General features: G+C 46.1%; 1 protein-coding gene across 2 annotated transcripts in view; it reads left to right on the top strand.

Moving 5' to 3' along the window:
* Positions 1-16,748, top strand: part of FKBP2 (FKBP prolyl isomerase 2) — a 31,238-nt gene that overhangs the window by 7,125 nt on the left and 7,365 nt on the right. For both annotated transcript variants that reach the window (XM_077287592.1, XM_077287593.1), the window contains exon 3: positions 7,643-7,755. In XM_077287592.1, coding sequence (XP_077143707.1) covers positions 7,643-7,755 — 113 coding nt within the window. The remainder of the gene's footprint in view (positions 1-7,642; positions 7,756-16,748) is intronic.

Below are 16,748 nucleotides of genomic sequence, written 5' to 3'. Positions count from 1 at the left end.
CACATGGCGCTCAAGCCAGATGCTGAATAAAGATGATTGAAAAAAAAAAAAAAAAAAGGAAATTATTTTTTAATATCACTTCATGTCATTAACATGCCTATCCATCCTGTGATTTCCATAATCGCACAACTTTTCCTTCTTGGTGCTGCAATTTCAATGTTACACGAAGTTGTAAAACGCAATCCATTTCCAAAACTGCTCGCTGCTCCAGATATCCCCCCTGAAAACGCACGTCAGAGGCTTTTGCCTTCTTGGTTTCCCATGGATACGTCCTGTCGTTCTCTCATAACAGGTCGCACATGCTCAGTAGACACCTGCTCTTCTATATTAGTATCTTTTTCTCACATTGTAATGAAACAGCGCGTGTGTGATTACACTGTCCTCACTGCACAGAGTGGGCACTGACATTGTGAGGAAAAGCCTTCCTCCTCCTCCTCTCTGACCGCGCGGCTCGGCTGTGTGACAAAGCAGAGCAAGAGCAGAAGTGCCAGACGAGAATGGTTTTTCTCAGACAAGCGTGAATGTTTCTGTCCATATGTGACATAATGGCCGCCTCCTCTCTATAAATACAACCGGGCCTCCATCTCTACGGTCTGAAGATGCAACTGGCTTTGTTGTCCTCAGCAACCAATCAGAGCTCAGCTTTCATTATTTTAACAGCTCTGGTAAAATGAAAGCTGCGCTGTGATTGGTTGCTATGGGCAGCACAAACAGGTTTTGGAGGCCGGAGATGAAATATAGGGGAAATACACACAGAATTGGAGGACAGAGGATTAGAAGGCGAAAGGTTGGGATTTGTAGGGACAGACAAGTAGTAGCTAATGTTATCTGTGCATGGAGAGAGCAGGAGTGTGGAGAGGAAGCAGGTGCTTGTGGGAAATGTAGTTTACAGTGGTCACATGGGCAGCACTGAAGGACCGCCCACTTGTCACTGAGCAGATCCACACAATTATGGAGGAGCTGGAGCTAGAAAATGATGTAAGGAATTAGCCGGTGAGAATCAGAAACAGACCACAAGGAGTTTGACAAAAAAAAATGGATTCTGGGATAACCCCTTTAGGAGAGGCGGAGTCCTGCAGTTTTGTCCTTGCTACTATAAAGTGCACGCCAGACTGCTTATTTGCTGCCAAAATCTACCTTTTTTTTTTACAATATGCCTTATATTCCATGTATTAAAATACCGTAGTCAAATTTATACACTCCACCTTTATGCAATTTTGCAGCGTTTATAGGCAAAAACTGCACAAAAATTAAATATTGAATTTTGCCTCTGAATTACTCTTATATACACGGCTCAAAAAAATAAAGGGAACACTTAAACAACAGAATCTAACTCCAAGTAAATCAAACTTCTGTGAAATCAAACTGTCCACTTAGGAAGCAACACTAATTGACAATCAATTTCACATACTGTTGTGCAAATGGAATAGACAACAGATGAAAATTATTGGCAATTATCAAGACACACTCAATAACAGAGTGGTTCTGCAGTTGGGGACCACAGACCACATCTCAGTACCAATGCTTTCTGGCTGATGTTTTGGTCACTTTTGAATGTTGGTTGTGCTTTCACACTCTTGGTAGCATGAGATGGACTCTTCAACCCACACAAGTGGCTCAGGTAGTGCAGCTCATCCAGGATGGCACATCAATGCGAGCTGTGGCAAGAAGGTTTGCTGTGTCTGTCAGCGTAGTGTCCAGAGGCTGGAGGCGCTACCAGGAGACAGGCCAGTACACCAGGAGACGTGGAGGGGCCGTAGGAGGGCAACAGCCCAGCAGCAGGACTGCTACCTCCGCCTTTATGCAAGGAGGAACAGGAGGAGCACTGCCAGAGCCCTGCAAAATGACCTATAGCAGGCCACAAATGTGCATGTGTCTGCACAAATGGTTAGAAACCAACTCCATGAGGATGGTCTGAGGGCCTGACGTCCACAGATAGGGGTTGTGCTCACAGCCCAACACCATGCAGGACGCTTGGCATTTGCCACAGAACACCAGGATTGGCACATTTTACACTGGCACCCTGTGCTCTTCACAGATGAAAGCAGGTTCACACTGAGCACATGTGACAGACCTGACAGAGTCTGGAGACGCCGTGGAGAGCGATCTGCTGCCTGGAACATCCTTCAGCATGACCAGTTTGGCAGTAGGTTAGTAATGGTGTTGGGTGGCATTTCTTTGGAGGGCCGCACAGCCCTCCATGTGCTCGCCAGAGGTAGCCTGACTGCCATTGGGTACCGAGATGAGATCCTCAGACCCCTTGTGAGACCATATGCTGGTGCGGTTGGCCCTGGGTTCCTCCTAATGCAGGACAATACCAGACCTCATGTGGCTGGAGTGTGTCAGCAGTTCCTGCAAGATGAAGGCTTTGAAGCTATGGACTGGCCCGCAGGTTCCCCAGACCTGAATCTGATTGAACACGTCTGGGACATCATGTCTCGCTCCATCCACCAACGTCACGTTGCACCACAGACTGTCCAGGAGTTGGCAGATGCTTTAGTCCAGGTCTGGGAGGAGATCCCTCAGGAGACCATCCACCGCCTCATCAGGAGCATGCCCAGGCATTGTAGGGAGATCATACAGGCACGTGGAGGCCACACATAATACTGAGCATCTTTTCCTTGTCTTGAGGCATTTCCACTGAAGTTGGAACATTCTGTAATTTGATTTTCCACTTTGATTTTGAGTATCATTCCAAATCCAGACCTCCATAGGACATTAATTTTGATTTACATTGATAATTGTTACCGTATATACTCGAGTATAAGCTGAGATTTTCAGCCAAAAAAAAATGGGCTGAAAGTGCCCCTCTCGGCTTATACTCGAGTCATGGTCGGCGGGTGAGGGGGAGCGACGACTGTCAAATACTCACCTGCTCCCGGTGCTCCTGACGCGGTCGCTGCATGTCCCATGGTCTTGGGGTGCTGCAGCTTCTTCCTCTGTTAAGCGGTCACATGGTACCGCTCATTAAAGTAATGAATATGGACTCCACTCCCATAGGGGTGGAGCCGCATATTCATTACTGTAGTGAGCGGTCACATGGTACCGCTCATTTACAGGAAGAAGCTGCTGCGCCTGAAGACCGTGGGACATGCAGGGACCGCGCCGGGAGCAGGTGAGTAATTCATATTCACCTTTCCGCGTTCCACCGACGCTCTGTCTTCCGCGTCCTCTGCAGTGATTGTTCAGGTCAGAGGGCGCGATGACGTATTAGTGTGCGCGCCGCCGTCTGCCTGAACAGTCAGTGCGGAGAGACTGGACGCTGAGGAGCAGCGATGAGAGGTGAGTGTATCATTTTTTTTTTATTATTTTTTTAGTGCAGCAGCAGCATTACATGTGGCACAATGTTATATGGGGCATCTATGGGGCCATAACTGCATGGAGCATTATATGGGGCCATAATGAACTGCATGGAGCATTATATGGAGCGTCTATGGGGCCGTAAAGAACTGCATGGAGCATTATATGGAGTGTCTATGGGGCCATAAAGAACTGCATGGAGCATTATATGGAGCGTCTATGGGGCCATAAAGAACTGCATGGAGCATTATATGGAGCGTCTATGGGGCCATAAAGAACTGCATGGAGCATTATATGGAGCGTCTATGGGGCCATAAAGAACTGCATGGAGCATTATATGGAGCGTCTATGGGGCCATAAAGAACTGCATGGAGCATTATATGGGGCATCTAAGGGGCCATAACTGCATGGAGCATTATATAGGGCATCTATGGGGCCATAATGAACTGCATGGAGCGTCTATTGGGCCATAAAGAACTGCATGGAGCGTCTATGGGGCCATAAAGAACTGTATGGAGCATTATATGGGGCATCTATGGGGCCATAATGAACTGCATGGAGCATCTATGGGGCCATAATGAGCTGTATGGAGCATTATATGGGGCCATAAAGAACTGCATGGAGCATTATATGGAGCATCTATGGGGCCATAATGAACTGCATGGAGCATTATATGGAGTGTCTATGGGGCCATAGAGAACTGCATGGAGCATTATATGGGGCCATAAAGAACTGTATGGAGCATTATATGGGGCACCTATGGGGCCATTATGAACTGTATGGAGCATTATATGGAGCAGCTATGGGGCCATAAAGAACTGAATGGAGCATTATATGGGGCATTTATGGGGCCATAATGAACTGTATGGAGCATTATATGGGGCATCTATGGGGCCATAATGAACTGTATGGGGCATCTATGGGGCCATAATGAACTGTATGGAGCATTATATGGGGCATCTATGGGGCCATAATGAACTGTATGGAGCATTATATGGGGCATCTATGGGGCCATAAAGAACTGCATGGAGCATTATATAGGGCATCTAATGGGGCCATAATGAACTGCATGGAGCGTCTATGGGGCCATAAAGAACTGCATGGAGCATTATATGGAGCGTCTGGGGCCATAAAGAACTGCATGGAGCATTATATAGGGCATCTAATGGGGCCATAATGAACTGCATGGAGCGTCTATGGGGCCATAAAGAACTGCATGGAGCATTATATGGAGCGTCTGGGGCCATAAAGAACTGTATGGAGCATTATATGGGGCATCTATGGGGCCATATTGAACTGCATGGAGCATTATATGGAGCATCTATGGGGCCATAATGAGCTGTATGGAGCATTATATGGGGCATCTATGGGGCCATAAAGAACTGCATTGAGCATTATATGGAGCATCTATGGGGCCATAATGAACTGCATGGAGCATTATATGGAGTGTCTATGGGGCCATAAAGAACTGCATGGAGCATTATATGGGGCATCTATGGGGCCGTAAAGAACTGCATGGAGCATTATATGGGGCATCTATGGGGCCGTAAAGAACTGCATGGAGCATTATATGGGGCCATAAAGAACTGTATGGAGCATTATATGGGGCATCTATGGGGCCATTATGAACTGTATAGAGCATTATATGGAGCAGCTATGGGGCCATAAAGAACTGCATGGAGCATTATATGGGGCATTTATGGGGCCATAATGAACTGTATGGAGCATTATATGGGGCATCTATGGGGCCATAATGAACTGTATGGAGCATTATATGGGGCATCTATGGGGCCATAATGAACTGTATGGAGCATTATATGGGGCATCTATGGGGCCATAATGAACTGCATGGAGCATCATATGGGGCCATAAAGAACGGCAAGGAGCATTATATGGGGCATATTTGTATATGAAGCATCTTATGGGGCCATCATGAACTGTATAGAGCATTATATGGGGCTCCTGATTCAATATGGATATTCAAAAACACGTAACCTACTGATGTCTCAATTAGTTTTACTTTTATTGGTATCTATTTTTATTTTTGACATTTACCGTTTGCTGCATTCTCCACCCTAGGCTTATACTCGAGTCAATAAGTTTTCCCAGTTTTTTTGTGGCAAAATTAATGGGGTCTGGCTTATACTCGGGTCGGCTTATACTCGAGTATATACGGTATGTTTTATTGTTCTGAACACATTCCACTATGCAATGATTAAAAATTTGCAACTGGAATATTTCATTCAGAGATATCTAGGATGTGGGATTTTAGTTTTCCCTTAATTTTTTTTGAGCAGTGTATATTCTATATATATATATATATATATATATATATATATATATATATATATATATCTCTGCTAAAAAAAAAATGTGGGCTTCACACATAACACACCGGTCTTTAGTCACTGATATGTGGTATAGAGAGGCCAAAACCGTGTGAAATGCACAAAGCCTGCAAATTAACTTGGGGGTCTTAAATGTACGTAATTTCCCCCTCTACAAACGCCATCTCTAATCCATAATCACAGATCCCTAATCTAATTTGTGAAGGAATACTGCTAATCTTTGTTTCCAATTAGTTAAATGAAGAATAAATGTCATTGATTGTGCAGTCGGTCAATGACAATGTAATTTCTGTTCCAAATCTGTTCCTTCCGTGAGAAACCTGTGCGGCATTCCTTCCTAGTGTGTAACGAATGCCTATAGAGCAGCGATTGGCTGATTCTTATGATAAAGGTAAGATGCAGAACGGCCAGGGACAACGTCCATTTTATTGATGCTTGTGTGTGCACCTGCCTGACATTGTGCGTACGCTGACTCTTCAGACCAAAGGATCAAAAGAACCTAGGGTAAAAATAAACTAATTTCATACCCTTTTCTTGCAATTGAGCAAACATTTTATGACTTTCGGTGCCTTTACGCCGGTCTTGGCTTTTTTAAAAGGTGGGCAGACCAGACCTCCGCCGGGAGGGACCACCACCGAGCTCGGTCGGCAAATTCATCATAATTACAGCAGAGATGTAGTCAAAGTGGAGTACCTTTCTTGAGGTGGTAAACAGCAGCCAAAAGATGCCCCAATTTTATTAGGAGGCTCACTTCTCTGAATTTGGCGCGCTGTGCACTATTTATGAGGACCAATGCTAATCTTGATAAATTGGGTCTGAAGATACCTTTTCTCTCCCCCCTCATCTCTGAGAGGTTGGATCTTCTTTCTCAAATAGTCACATTTTATGACCGTATCGACAAGGGATCACTATTACCTTTCCTGAGCCAAGATTTCGCGTTATAACCCCCACCAGTCCTGGCATTTGCAGCATTCATCAACAATGAGATATTTTTTTTGATACTGAAAAATTAAAAAAAAAAAAAAATTTGCACGCAAAGGTCAGCCATATAAAAAGTGGATCTGTTGGGATTACTGGAACCGCAAAGCTCAATATATACGGTCAGTGACTGGTTAGGTTTTTGTCCTGCTGGAATACCACAAATGCAAACACAAGACGAATGTTTTATAGTACAGGTTGTTCACACTTCAGCCATACGACTGTCTCTTCTTTTTTTTTGTGTGTGTATTACTTATTATATAAATATATTTTTGATACAAAGCATTTTGTAAGATTATTTTTTATAATGTATATAATATTATTGTTTTATTTAATCAATACATTATTTTCCTGTTGTCCTACTACGGAACCTAACCGTGCAATCATTTGATAATTATGATTGCAGTTTTAGGGTATAAATCGGGCGAGTGCCATCTGCTAAAAAAAAATCTGATTGCTCTCGGACCCGTGTGATTCAATGAGTGCAGATCTGCATATTTATTTTCAGCTGTATTCGGTGTAAAGAAAACAATGGCAGCATGCTACGACTTCACTCTGAAATCGGTCCAGTGTGAGAATAAAGTTGCATGCCGTACGGACCGTCAGAGTGGCTTCCGATTTTTACGGATACATTACAGCTCTGTAACATAGGAAACTGTAAATGATTAATAACTTCCAGGGTTAAAGAGCCCGGATAGATGTCGTCTCTGATCACGGCTGTTGCAGTGGATTATCCAATGTAATATACGCTAACAAACCGGTAATCCCTGCATGTGTTGTCTGTCGAACAGCCGCAAGACATGCAACAGCGGGGAACATACCGTACGTTTCGAGCATGCCCGAGACACATGGCACCCAAGCATGCTCAGATAACACCTCATCACTACCAGGTCTTCTGTCAGTGGTCTACTAAATTCTTCCTAATAATTCAGATCATCTTTATTTTGGCTGCTTGAAATCTCCTAAATCTGCAGGAATACTCTTCATATCGTGTAACCTTTCTCTCTTTCTTGCAGGGGAAGTTGGAGGACGGCACAGAGTTTGATAGCAGCATACCCAGAAATCAACCCTTCACCTTCACACTGGGCGCTGGACAGGTCATCAAGGGCTGGGACCAAGGTTTACTAGGGTACGTCCACTCCGATGCATAGAAATGAAGTTATTTTTGGCAATAATGAGAAGTCAACCAAGCTCCAGTTCACATTGACGCTCTTCCTGAAAATGAAACGCTTGATTAAGCGCATAACTCGCTCCAGCAGTAAGGCTTCATCCATACAGCTAGTTTGTTTGTTTTTTTTTATCATGCACATGTTCTATCTATGGAAATCAGCCATTAGTCTATAGATCCAATCATATGTCTGTGAGTCAGAGTATATTATATGTTTTTGATCCGAGTAATGGATGAAAATTGCCCGTGCAAGTCTACCAGACCCGTGACAATCACTGACGGCGCTCGAACGGCATCGGAGTGCAGTCAGTGATTGACATTGTAATGGATAGGAGAAGCCTAGTTTGTGCACAAGAAAACACAATGAAAATCTGATCCAAAGCATCCATGGGGGGAGAACAATGTCTGAATGAGGCCTAACGAAAACCGCATGGTAGAACCTGTCCTTGTATATCTCGGTAGGAGCAATAGGGCAGTCCGAAGCTCTGTCCAAAAATGCAGGAGCCTCTGCGGAAACCTGACTTATAATTTTTTGTGTAGAATTTCATGTTTGCCTTATCCATTTGTACTCCGTCCTGGCAGCGATGCCAGGCCTGGCAAGGTCCTGATGGCTGGCACCTCACTATGTTGTTCAGCAGCTCCATTAATCATTTATTCCGGTGCAGAGCCGCTGGTGTCTGATCTGTCAGCTGCTAACGCGCCATATCTTATTGCTTCTTTATATGCATGATTGTTCTGACATCTTCCGCCTCCCTTTATTTGACAAGAATCTGAGGATAGACGGCATTTTATCTGCTGTACTGAAGAGGTGTCAGACGGAAGAAGAAATGTTACATGTAGTGTCACAGCCCCGTAGATTGAGTACTTATCACCACCGATTAGAGGAGAGCCCGACTCTAACAAGTTTCCTGTGACATTTCCTCCTTGTCACCAGGTTTTTTTAAAAATATTTTATGATGTAGGGGAAGAGACCCTGATTCCAGCTATATGACACTTACTGGGTTGCTTGCTGCAGCTTTGATAAAACCCCTTTTTATCTGCTGCGGATCCACTAGTTCTCTGAATGCTGAACTGTGTATCACCCCCGCCTCACACCACTGATGGGCAGCTTTCTATGTACAGTACACTGCATAGGCAGCAGGTTTACTAGTCCTCTAGTCATAAAATCGCTATTTTATTAGCATGAGATTATCAAAACTGCAGAAAGCAGCTCAGTAAGTGACATATCTCTGGAATCAGGGTCTCTGTCTCTGCATTATGCTGAACCTGGTGACAGATTCCCTTTCAGGATATGGATATTTTTTTTTCTTCTTGCTCCTCCATTTTTTTCCTCCATTTCTTCCAGTAGCCATAACTTTGTTTTTCAGTCAACATAGCTGTATGAGGGCTTGTCTATTTGCAGAAAGAGTTGTAGTTTTGAATGACACCATTCGTTTTAGCATCTAATGTGTTGGAAAACAGGGCGGCTGATGTGTGCTGCCCGACCCCCTTCCCCAGGGCGGCTGATGTGTGCTGCCCAACCCCCTTCCCCAGGGCAGCTGATGCGTGCTGCCCGACCCCCTTCCCCAGGGCGGCTGATGCGTGCTGCCCGACCCCCTTCCCTAGGGCGGCTGATGCGTGCTGCCCGACCCCCTTCCCCAGGGCGGCTGATGCGTGCTGCCTGACCCCCTTCCCCAGGGCGGCTGATGCGTGCTGCCTGACCCCCTTCCCCAGGGCGGCTGATGCGTGCTGCCCGACCCCCTTCCCCAGGGCGGCTGATGCGTGCTGCCTGACCCCCCAGGGAGGCTGATGCGTGCTGCCTGACACCCCCCAGGGTGGCTGATGCGTGCTGCCTGACCCCCCTCCCCCCCCCAGGGCGGCTGATGCGCGCTGCCTGACCCCCCAGGGTGGCTGATGTGTGCTGCCTGACCCTCCCCCCAGGGCGGCGGCTGATGTGTGCTGCCTGAAGCCCCTCCCCCCCCCCCCCCCCCCAGGGCGGCTGATGCGTGCTGCCTGAAACCCCCCCCCCCCCCCCCCCCCAGGGCGGCGGCTGATGCGTGCTGCCTGACCCCCCTCCCCCCCCAGGGCGGCGGCTGATGCGTGCTGCCTGACCCCCCTCCCCCCCCAGGGCGGCTGATGTGTGCTGCCTGACCCCCCTCCCCCCCCCCCCAGGGTGGCTGATGCGTGCTGCCTGACACCCCCCAGGGTGGCTGATGCGTGCTGCCTGACCCTCCACCCCAGGGCGGCTGATGCGTGCTGCCTGACCCCCCCCCCCCCCCCCCCCCCCCCAGGGCGGCGGCTGATGCGTGCTGCCTGACCCCCCCCCCCCAGGGCGGCGGCTGATGCGTGCTGCCTGACCCCCCTCCCCCCCCCCCAGGGGGGCTGATGTGTGCTGCCTGACACCCCCCAGGGTGGCTGATGCGTGCTGCCTGACCCCCCTCCCCCCCCAGGGCGGCTGATGCGTGCTGCCTGACCCCCCCCCAGGGCGGCGGCTGATGCGTGCTGCCTGACCCCCCTCCCCCCCCCCAGGGCGGCTGATGTGTGCTGCCTGACCCCCCAGGGTGGCTGATGCGTGCTGCCTGACACCCCCCAGGGTGGCTGATGCGTGCTGCCTGACACCCCCCAGGGTGGCTGATGCGTGCTGCCTGACCCTCCCCCCCAGGGCGGCGGCTGATGCGTGCTGCCTGTCAGCTCGGGTCTTTGGTGCTTTCGGCTGATCTTTCTCGGCACAGTGAGTGTAGTGTTTGCGCTCGCTTATCAGGAGTTTTGACTATAGTCTCCGTAGAAAGTAACAATCGTGAGAAATCTATTAAACACAGGCGAGCATAACCCAGAGATGTGAGCGCGTGTTTACCTCTCCTACCGCCCTCACCTGCCACATTCCTGCCCAGATGACCCACATCGCCTTGTGTTAGCCGTCTACACTCAGCCTTGCAGACAATCCTCACAGTAACAAATACCAATTAGTCCCTGACAGTCACAAATTAGTTTTGGTTTCTGATTGATATCGATAACTTAGTAGTGTTATGAACACAAATTGTGCTACTTCTGGGCATGGTATGGATATCGTTACCGTCTTGATGCATTTGGGGTTGTCTGGCTACAAGTCTCCATGCTCTCTGTGACTACAGACTTGTGAATCCTCACCGTGCATGGCGCGGATTGTCTGGTGCCGGTCCCTGGAGCGGGCAGTCCGACAGGTATGGTCTTCACACTTCCGGCCACATTCCCACTAGTCGCTGAATTCGGTTGCATTGAGCATGGCTGTGTCTAGTTGACATGTGACCACATATATTCACAGCACATACTTGCGGTAATGCGCCTGCCGCTGCCGACATCTGAGGATCCACAGGGTTTGTGCTGTGAGGATTCACAAGTCTGCAGTCACTTAGAGTGATTTTGACTTGTAGTTTAAGGCCCGACAACCCCTTTGTAGAGCATGTATTTTATTTTTTTTTACACTTTTTGTACCTCTTTTTATGAGTTATGGAGTAAAAAAAAAAAGACCGTGTACATCCTTGAAATGTTACCGTGTTTTTGTTTTGTTTTTTTAAATATTTTATATACCAGTATATTACATAGTGGATCAGGTGGAATTTTGTTAAAAAGATGAATCGTGTTTTGGTTTGTAAGATATATTTATAGTTTAAAATTCACTCCAAGGTTATTCAGACGTCAATTTTTTTTTTTCATGTGCGAGAAAAACTCATCCTGTTTCATCAGCTAAGTCCAACTTTCCTTTTGTCAACTAGCTCATGAAAATCTGGTAGCACTTGGATGGCATCTGATTGCTGCCATCCAATACAGGTATATGTTGTTTATATTCCCTATTCAAGGGATAGGTAATAAATGTCAGATCGGCGGGAACCAAACCAATCGCTGGAGTGAGTGTGAACCTATAAAGTTCATGAAAAGCCTGGCGGCAGTGTGCACAGAGCCCAGGGATGACTGGAGGACTACAGCTGGACAGAACAAGATTAGTGGTTCCAATCTTGTGTTTTTTTTGTTTTTGTTTTTTTTTTCTTATTTATGAGATAAATCCAGAAAAGTCGTTTTTAAAATAAAATTGCTTTTTTTTTTTTTTTTTTTTTTTTTTTTTTGAGCACCGACACAAGTTAGGCTATGTGCACACGTCAGGATTATTTGCAGAAATTTCCTGAACAAAAACGAACTTTTCCCGCAGGAAATCCGCATGCGTTTTTTGCACGGATTTTTCGCGTTTTTTTTCCTGAGCTCCCCAATGCATTAAATAGCGTGAAATCAATGAAAAATCCTCAAAATTAATGAACATGCTACGTTTTTTTTCTTGGTATATAACGGCTGTCACCAGTACAGGCCGGTGCGTTCAGTGCCTGGTGATGGGGTGTACAGACGGCAGGTGCACCTCATTACCGCTGACATTAGTCTGTTTCTAATGCTAATAAAGCCGCTGACGAATGATAATTACATCACCATTATGTTGGGTCTGTCTCTAACATTAGAACTGAATACGTAACGCCCGCCACCATCCCCCCCCATACGTTCGCCCGTGTATATGGTCTGACTTTGTTTTGCTGTCCCTTAGTCTCAGGCTTTTAAAAGCATTTGTAAGAATTGCCATGTACATTCTTCAGACATTTTCCACCAGGGAGATTCTCAATTCTTAAAATACAAGTCAATGAAAAAAACTGTGTTAAAAAAAAACAAAAAAAAAAACTACTAAATACAACCCGGAATTACTCTTTGCAAAAAAAAAAATAATAAAAACCTGGAATATGACCCGGGCTTTTTCTGCTTTATTTTCTGCAGTAAAAAAAAAAATGAGTTTTCTTTATGGTTATCAAATAATGTGCAGAAAAAAAAGTTGATAAAGTTTGAAAAAAACAGTCAGGAAATGAGCAAATATAAAATGATGCTAGCAAAAGATGCTTCAGGTTTACAAAACACCAGGGAAAAGGAGAATTTCCTGAAGAGTTTTCTGATGTTTTTGACTGCAGAAAAACGGAAGAAGCGAGAGCGAACCCTTGGGGCTCGTGCACACCGATTATATCAGACCAGATCTATCTGTATTTTTCACAGATTCCACTCATATCCATGACTAGATGGTGGGCCGATTCTAGCGCATCGGGTATTCTAGAATATGCATGTCCACGTAGTATATTGCCCAGCCACGTAGTGTATAGCCCAGCGCCACGTAGTGTATAGCCCAGCGCCACGTAGTGTATAGCCCAGCCCCACGTAGTGTATAGCCCAGCCCCACGTAGTGTATAGCCCAGCCCCACGTAGTGTATAGCCCAGCCCCACGTAGTGTATAGCCCAGCCCCACGTAGTGTATAGCCCAGCCCCACGTAGTGTATAGCCCAGCCCCACGTAGTGTATAGCCCAGCCCCACGTAGTGTATAGCCCAGCCCCACGTAGTGTATAGCCCAGCTACGTATGTCACAGATAAAAAATAAACATACTCACCTTCTGATCCGAGGGCCCATTGTAGTTCTAACATACTCACCATACTTGTAGTTCTGTCGCCTGTGCGCGGTACAGGCGGCAGCTTCCGGTCCCAGGGTGTGATGACGTCGTGGTCACATGACCGTGACGTCATGGCAGGTCCTTCTGCCATACGATCCTTGCTACCGGAACCTGCGGCTTGCACAGAGCGGTTACCGGAGGGTGGCGAGGAACGGGAAAGGTGGCGGAAGGTGAGTATATAATGATTTTTTATTATTTTTAACATTAGATCCTTTTACTATTGACGCTGCATAGGCTGCGTCAATAGTAAACACTTGCATGTAGAAAAGCCGCGGAGACACCATCACGTGTTTCTTAACGCAAGCAATGAATAGCCAGGTCTTTCACCGGGAAGGAACAACCACGGGAAGGGCAGCATACAATAAAGGAAAACCACCTATGCCAAAACATGGTATCCATCCACAGACAGCTGTTTCGGGGTATTTGCCCCTCATCAGTGTGGAGTAGGAAACTGGCTATTAGGAGCAGTACCTAGTGAAAAGACTATAAACATAAGGGTGAATGACCTCGGGGAGATCAAAACATCCAACACTGCGGAGACACCATCACGTGTTTTTCAACGCAGTGATCCAGAACACTGCCCCCATCCCTAATGGGAAATATGCAAATGCATGTAGAAAAGCCGCGGAGACACCATCACGTGTTTCTCAACGCAAGCAATAAATAGCCAGCAGCATGTCACTTCTTTGTGCAGAATCGCTGCGATTCTGCACACATAGGAATGCATTGATCCGCTAACTTCCCGCATGGGGCTGTGCCCACAATGCGGGAAGTAAGCGGATAATGTGCAGATGGTACCCGGGGTGGAGGAGAGGAGACTCTCCTCCAGGCCCTGGGAACCATATTTGTGTAAAAAAAAAAAAAAAAAAAAAATTAAAATAAAAAATGATATACTCACCTCTCAGCGCTGCACGTGGCCGTCTGGTCGCAGGGTTGCTGTGTGAGCAGGACCTGCGGTGACGTCGCGGTCACATGACCGTGACGTCACGAAGGTCCTTCTCGCATAGCATCTTTGGAACCGGACCGCCGCGTGCAGCGCCGAGGACATCGGGACGTCAGAGTATAAACCATTTTTTATTTTTTTTAACATTACTATTGATGCTGCAAATTGCTGCATATGCAGCATCAATAGTATAGGAGTAAACCCGCAGCGGAAACCGCAAAACTAACCGCGATAAATCTGCAGGGATAACCGCAGCGGTTTTGCCTTGCAGATTTATCAAATCTGCTGCAGGAGAACCCGCAGAGGACCCCGCAAAGTGTGCACATAGCCTAAGGGGTACTTCTTCCTGGCCAAAGCCAGGAGTAGATGAAAATACAGTAATAAGTTGTTCTTCTGCTTTGTATCCTACGGCTCTGAGTTTGCTCCGTGAATTGGATCAAACTCTTCAGATTGAAATGATTATTAATGGGCATTACTCGGATGGCAGCCATGTCTTGTAAGCTTGAAACCTGGACCGTACACTGGATCCTCTGGGAAGATTTAGACATTTGCTGCTACGACTGTGCACAAAGTTTTTGGAGCAGAAACGGAATGGAAACTCTCCCAATCCGCCTTCAAATGGAAAGTTTTTTCAAAAACTTGTAATTTCTGCTCCGAAAATTCAGCAAAAAGATTCCATGTGGACATTGTATCGAAAACCGCATTTGAGAAAAAAACGCCCCTGGTTATTGCTGTGGTTGTCCATATGGTTGCATCGTTTTTACAGCCTTTTTTACATATTTTGTATATGAAAACTGCACTGGCTTTGGAAACAATGTATGTATTTTTTTTTTTTTTTTAATGTGGCCACAATGTATGGCTATGCCCTTAGACCCAGTTCATGTACTATAAAAAAAAAATAATAATAATTTTCTGTAGAGCCCAGCAAAATCTGCAGATAAATCTACACATATCACAGGTTCTACAATACTATATTCCTTCTACACCTAATGTATTTTTGTGGACATACTGAAACCTGTTTCCCTACTGAGGGTGGAAATATACCTTTGATAAATAAATTCCGACAATGATGGAAGCAAGGCCGCCGACAACTTTTCCTCCAGTATGAAGCATGTGATGTATGGTGCGGGACTCCCAGACTCTGCGCTTCTTTGGAATTAGAGATCCTTACCATTCTGCATCTAGGAAACCTCACCTGGGCCTGATTCAGAAGCTTTTTTTGTTTTTTCTTCAATTTTCAGTCATTTTTTGGTCCTTTTTTACGATCTGTGTGGCATTATTTTTGTATACAAAAACTAAAAAAAATTCCAAATATTTTGACCAATTAATCAGTAAAAACGAGGCAGGACTTCAATGACATACATCCATGTGAAAAATGCTGAAAAAAAATAAGTACATACAGTACGCAGGGTTTTTCCTGCCATCTCAACGTGTGAACATACCCATAGCCCTCCGCGTGGGGTCTTGCCCTAATAAAAAGGCGACTCTGCAATACCAGATGCTGCCTGTGCACAAGAGTGGCATCATTTTTGGAAATTAACCCCTTAATCCCATATGACGTACTATCCAGTCGAGGTGGGGTGGGCCTTAATTCCCACCGACGGGATAGTACGTCATAGCGATCGGCCGCGCTCATGGGGGGAGCGCGACCGATCGCGGCCGGGTGTCAGCTGCCTATCGCAGCTGACATCCGGCACTATGTGCCAGAAGCGGTCACGGACCGCCACCGGCACATTAACCCCCGGCACACTGCGATCAAACATGATCGCAGTGTACCGGCGGGATAGGGAAGCATCGCGCAGGGAGGGGGCTCCCTGCGTGCTTCCCTGAGACGATCGGTACAAGGCGATGTACTCACCTTGTACCGAGCGTCTCCTCCCTGCAGTCCCCGGATCCAAAATGGCCGCGGGGCTGCATCTGGGTCCTGCAGGGAGTACTTCCGGGTGCCGTGCAGGCGCTGGTAAGCCTGCACTGCTGTATGTCAGATCGCCGATCTGACAGAGTGCTGTGCAAACTGTCAGATCGGCGATCTGTGATGTCCCCCCCCCTGGGACAAAGTAAAAAAAAAAATTTCCACGTGTAAAAAACAAAATAAAATAAAAAATTCCTAAATAAAGAAGAAAAAAAAAATATTATTCCCATAAATACATTTCTTTATCTAAAAAAAACAAAAGTACACATATTTAGTATCGCCGCGTCCGTAACGACCCAACCTATAAAACTGTCCCACTAGTTAACCCCTTCAGTGAACACCGTAAGAAAAAAAAACAAAAAAAACAACGCTTCATTATCATACCGCCGAACAAAAAGTGGAATAACACGCGATCAAAAAGACGGATATAAATAACCATGGTACCGCTGAAAACGTCATCTTGTCCCGCAAAAAACGAGCCGCCATATAGCATCATAACCAAAAAAATAAAAGTTATAGTCCTCAGAATAAATCGATGCCAAAATAATTATTTTTTCTATAAAATAGCTTTTATCGTATAAAAGCGCCAAAACATAAAAAAATGATATAAATGAG

Source organism: Ranitomeya variabilis, chromosome 2 (assembly GCF_051348905.1).
Source record: "Ranitomeya variabilis isolate aRanVar5 chromosome 2, aRanVar5.hap1, whole genome shotgun sequence".
NCBI lineage: Eukaryota > Metazoa > Chordata > Amphibia > Anura > Dendrobatidae > Ranitomeya > Ranitomeya variabilis.
The sequence above is the reverse complement of the archived record's forward strand: the minus strand, read 5'-3'. Positions and strand labels throughout refer to the sequence as shown.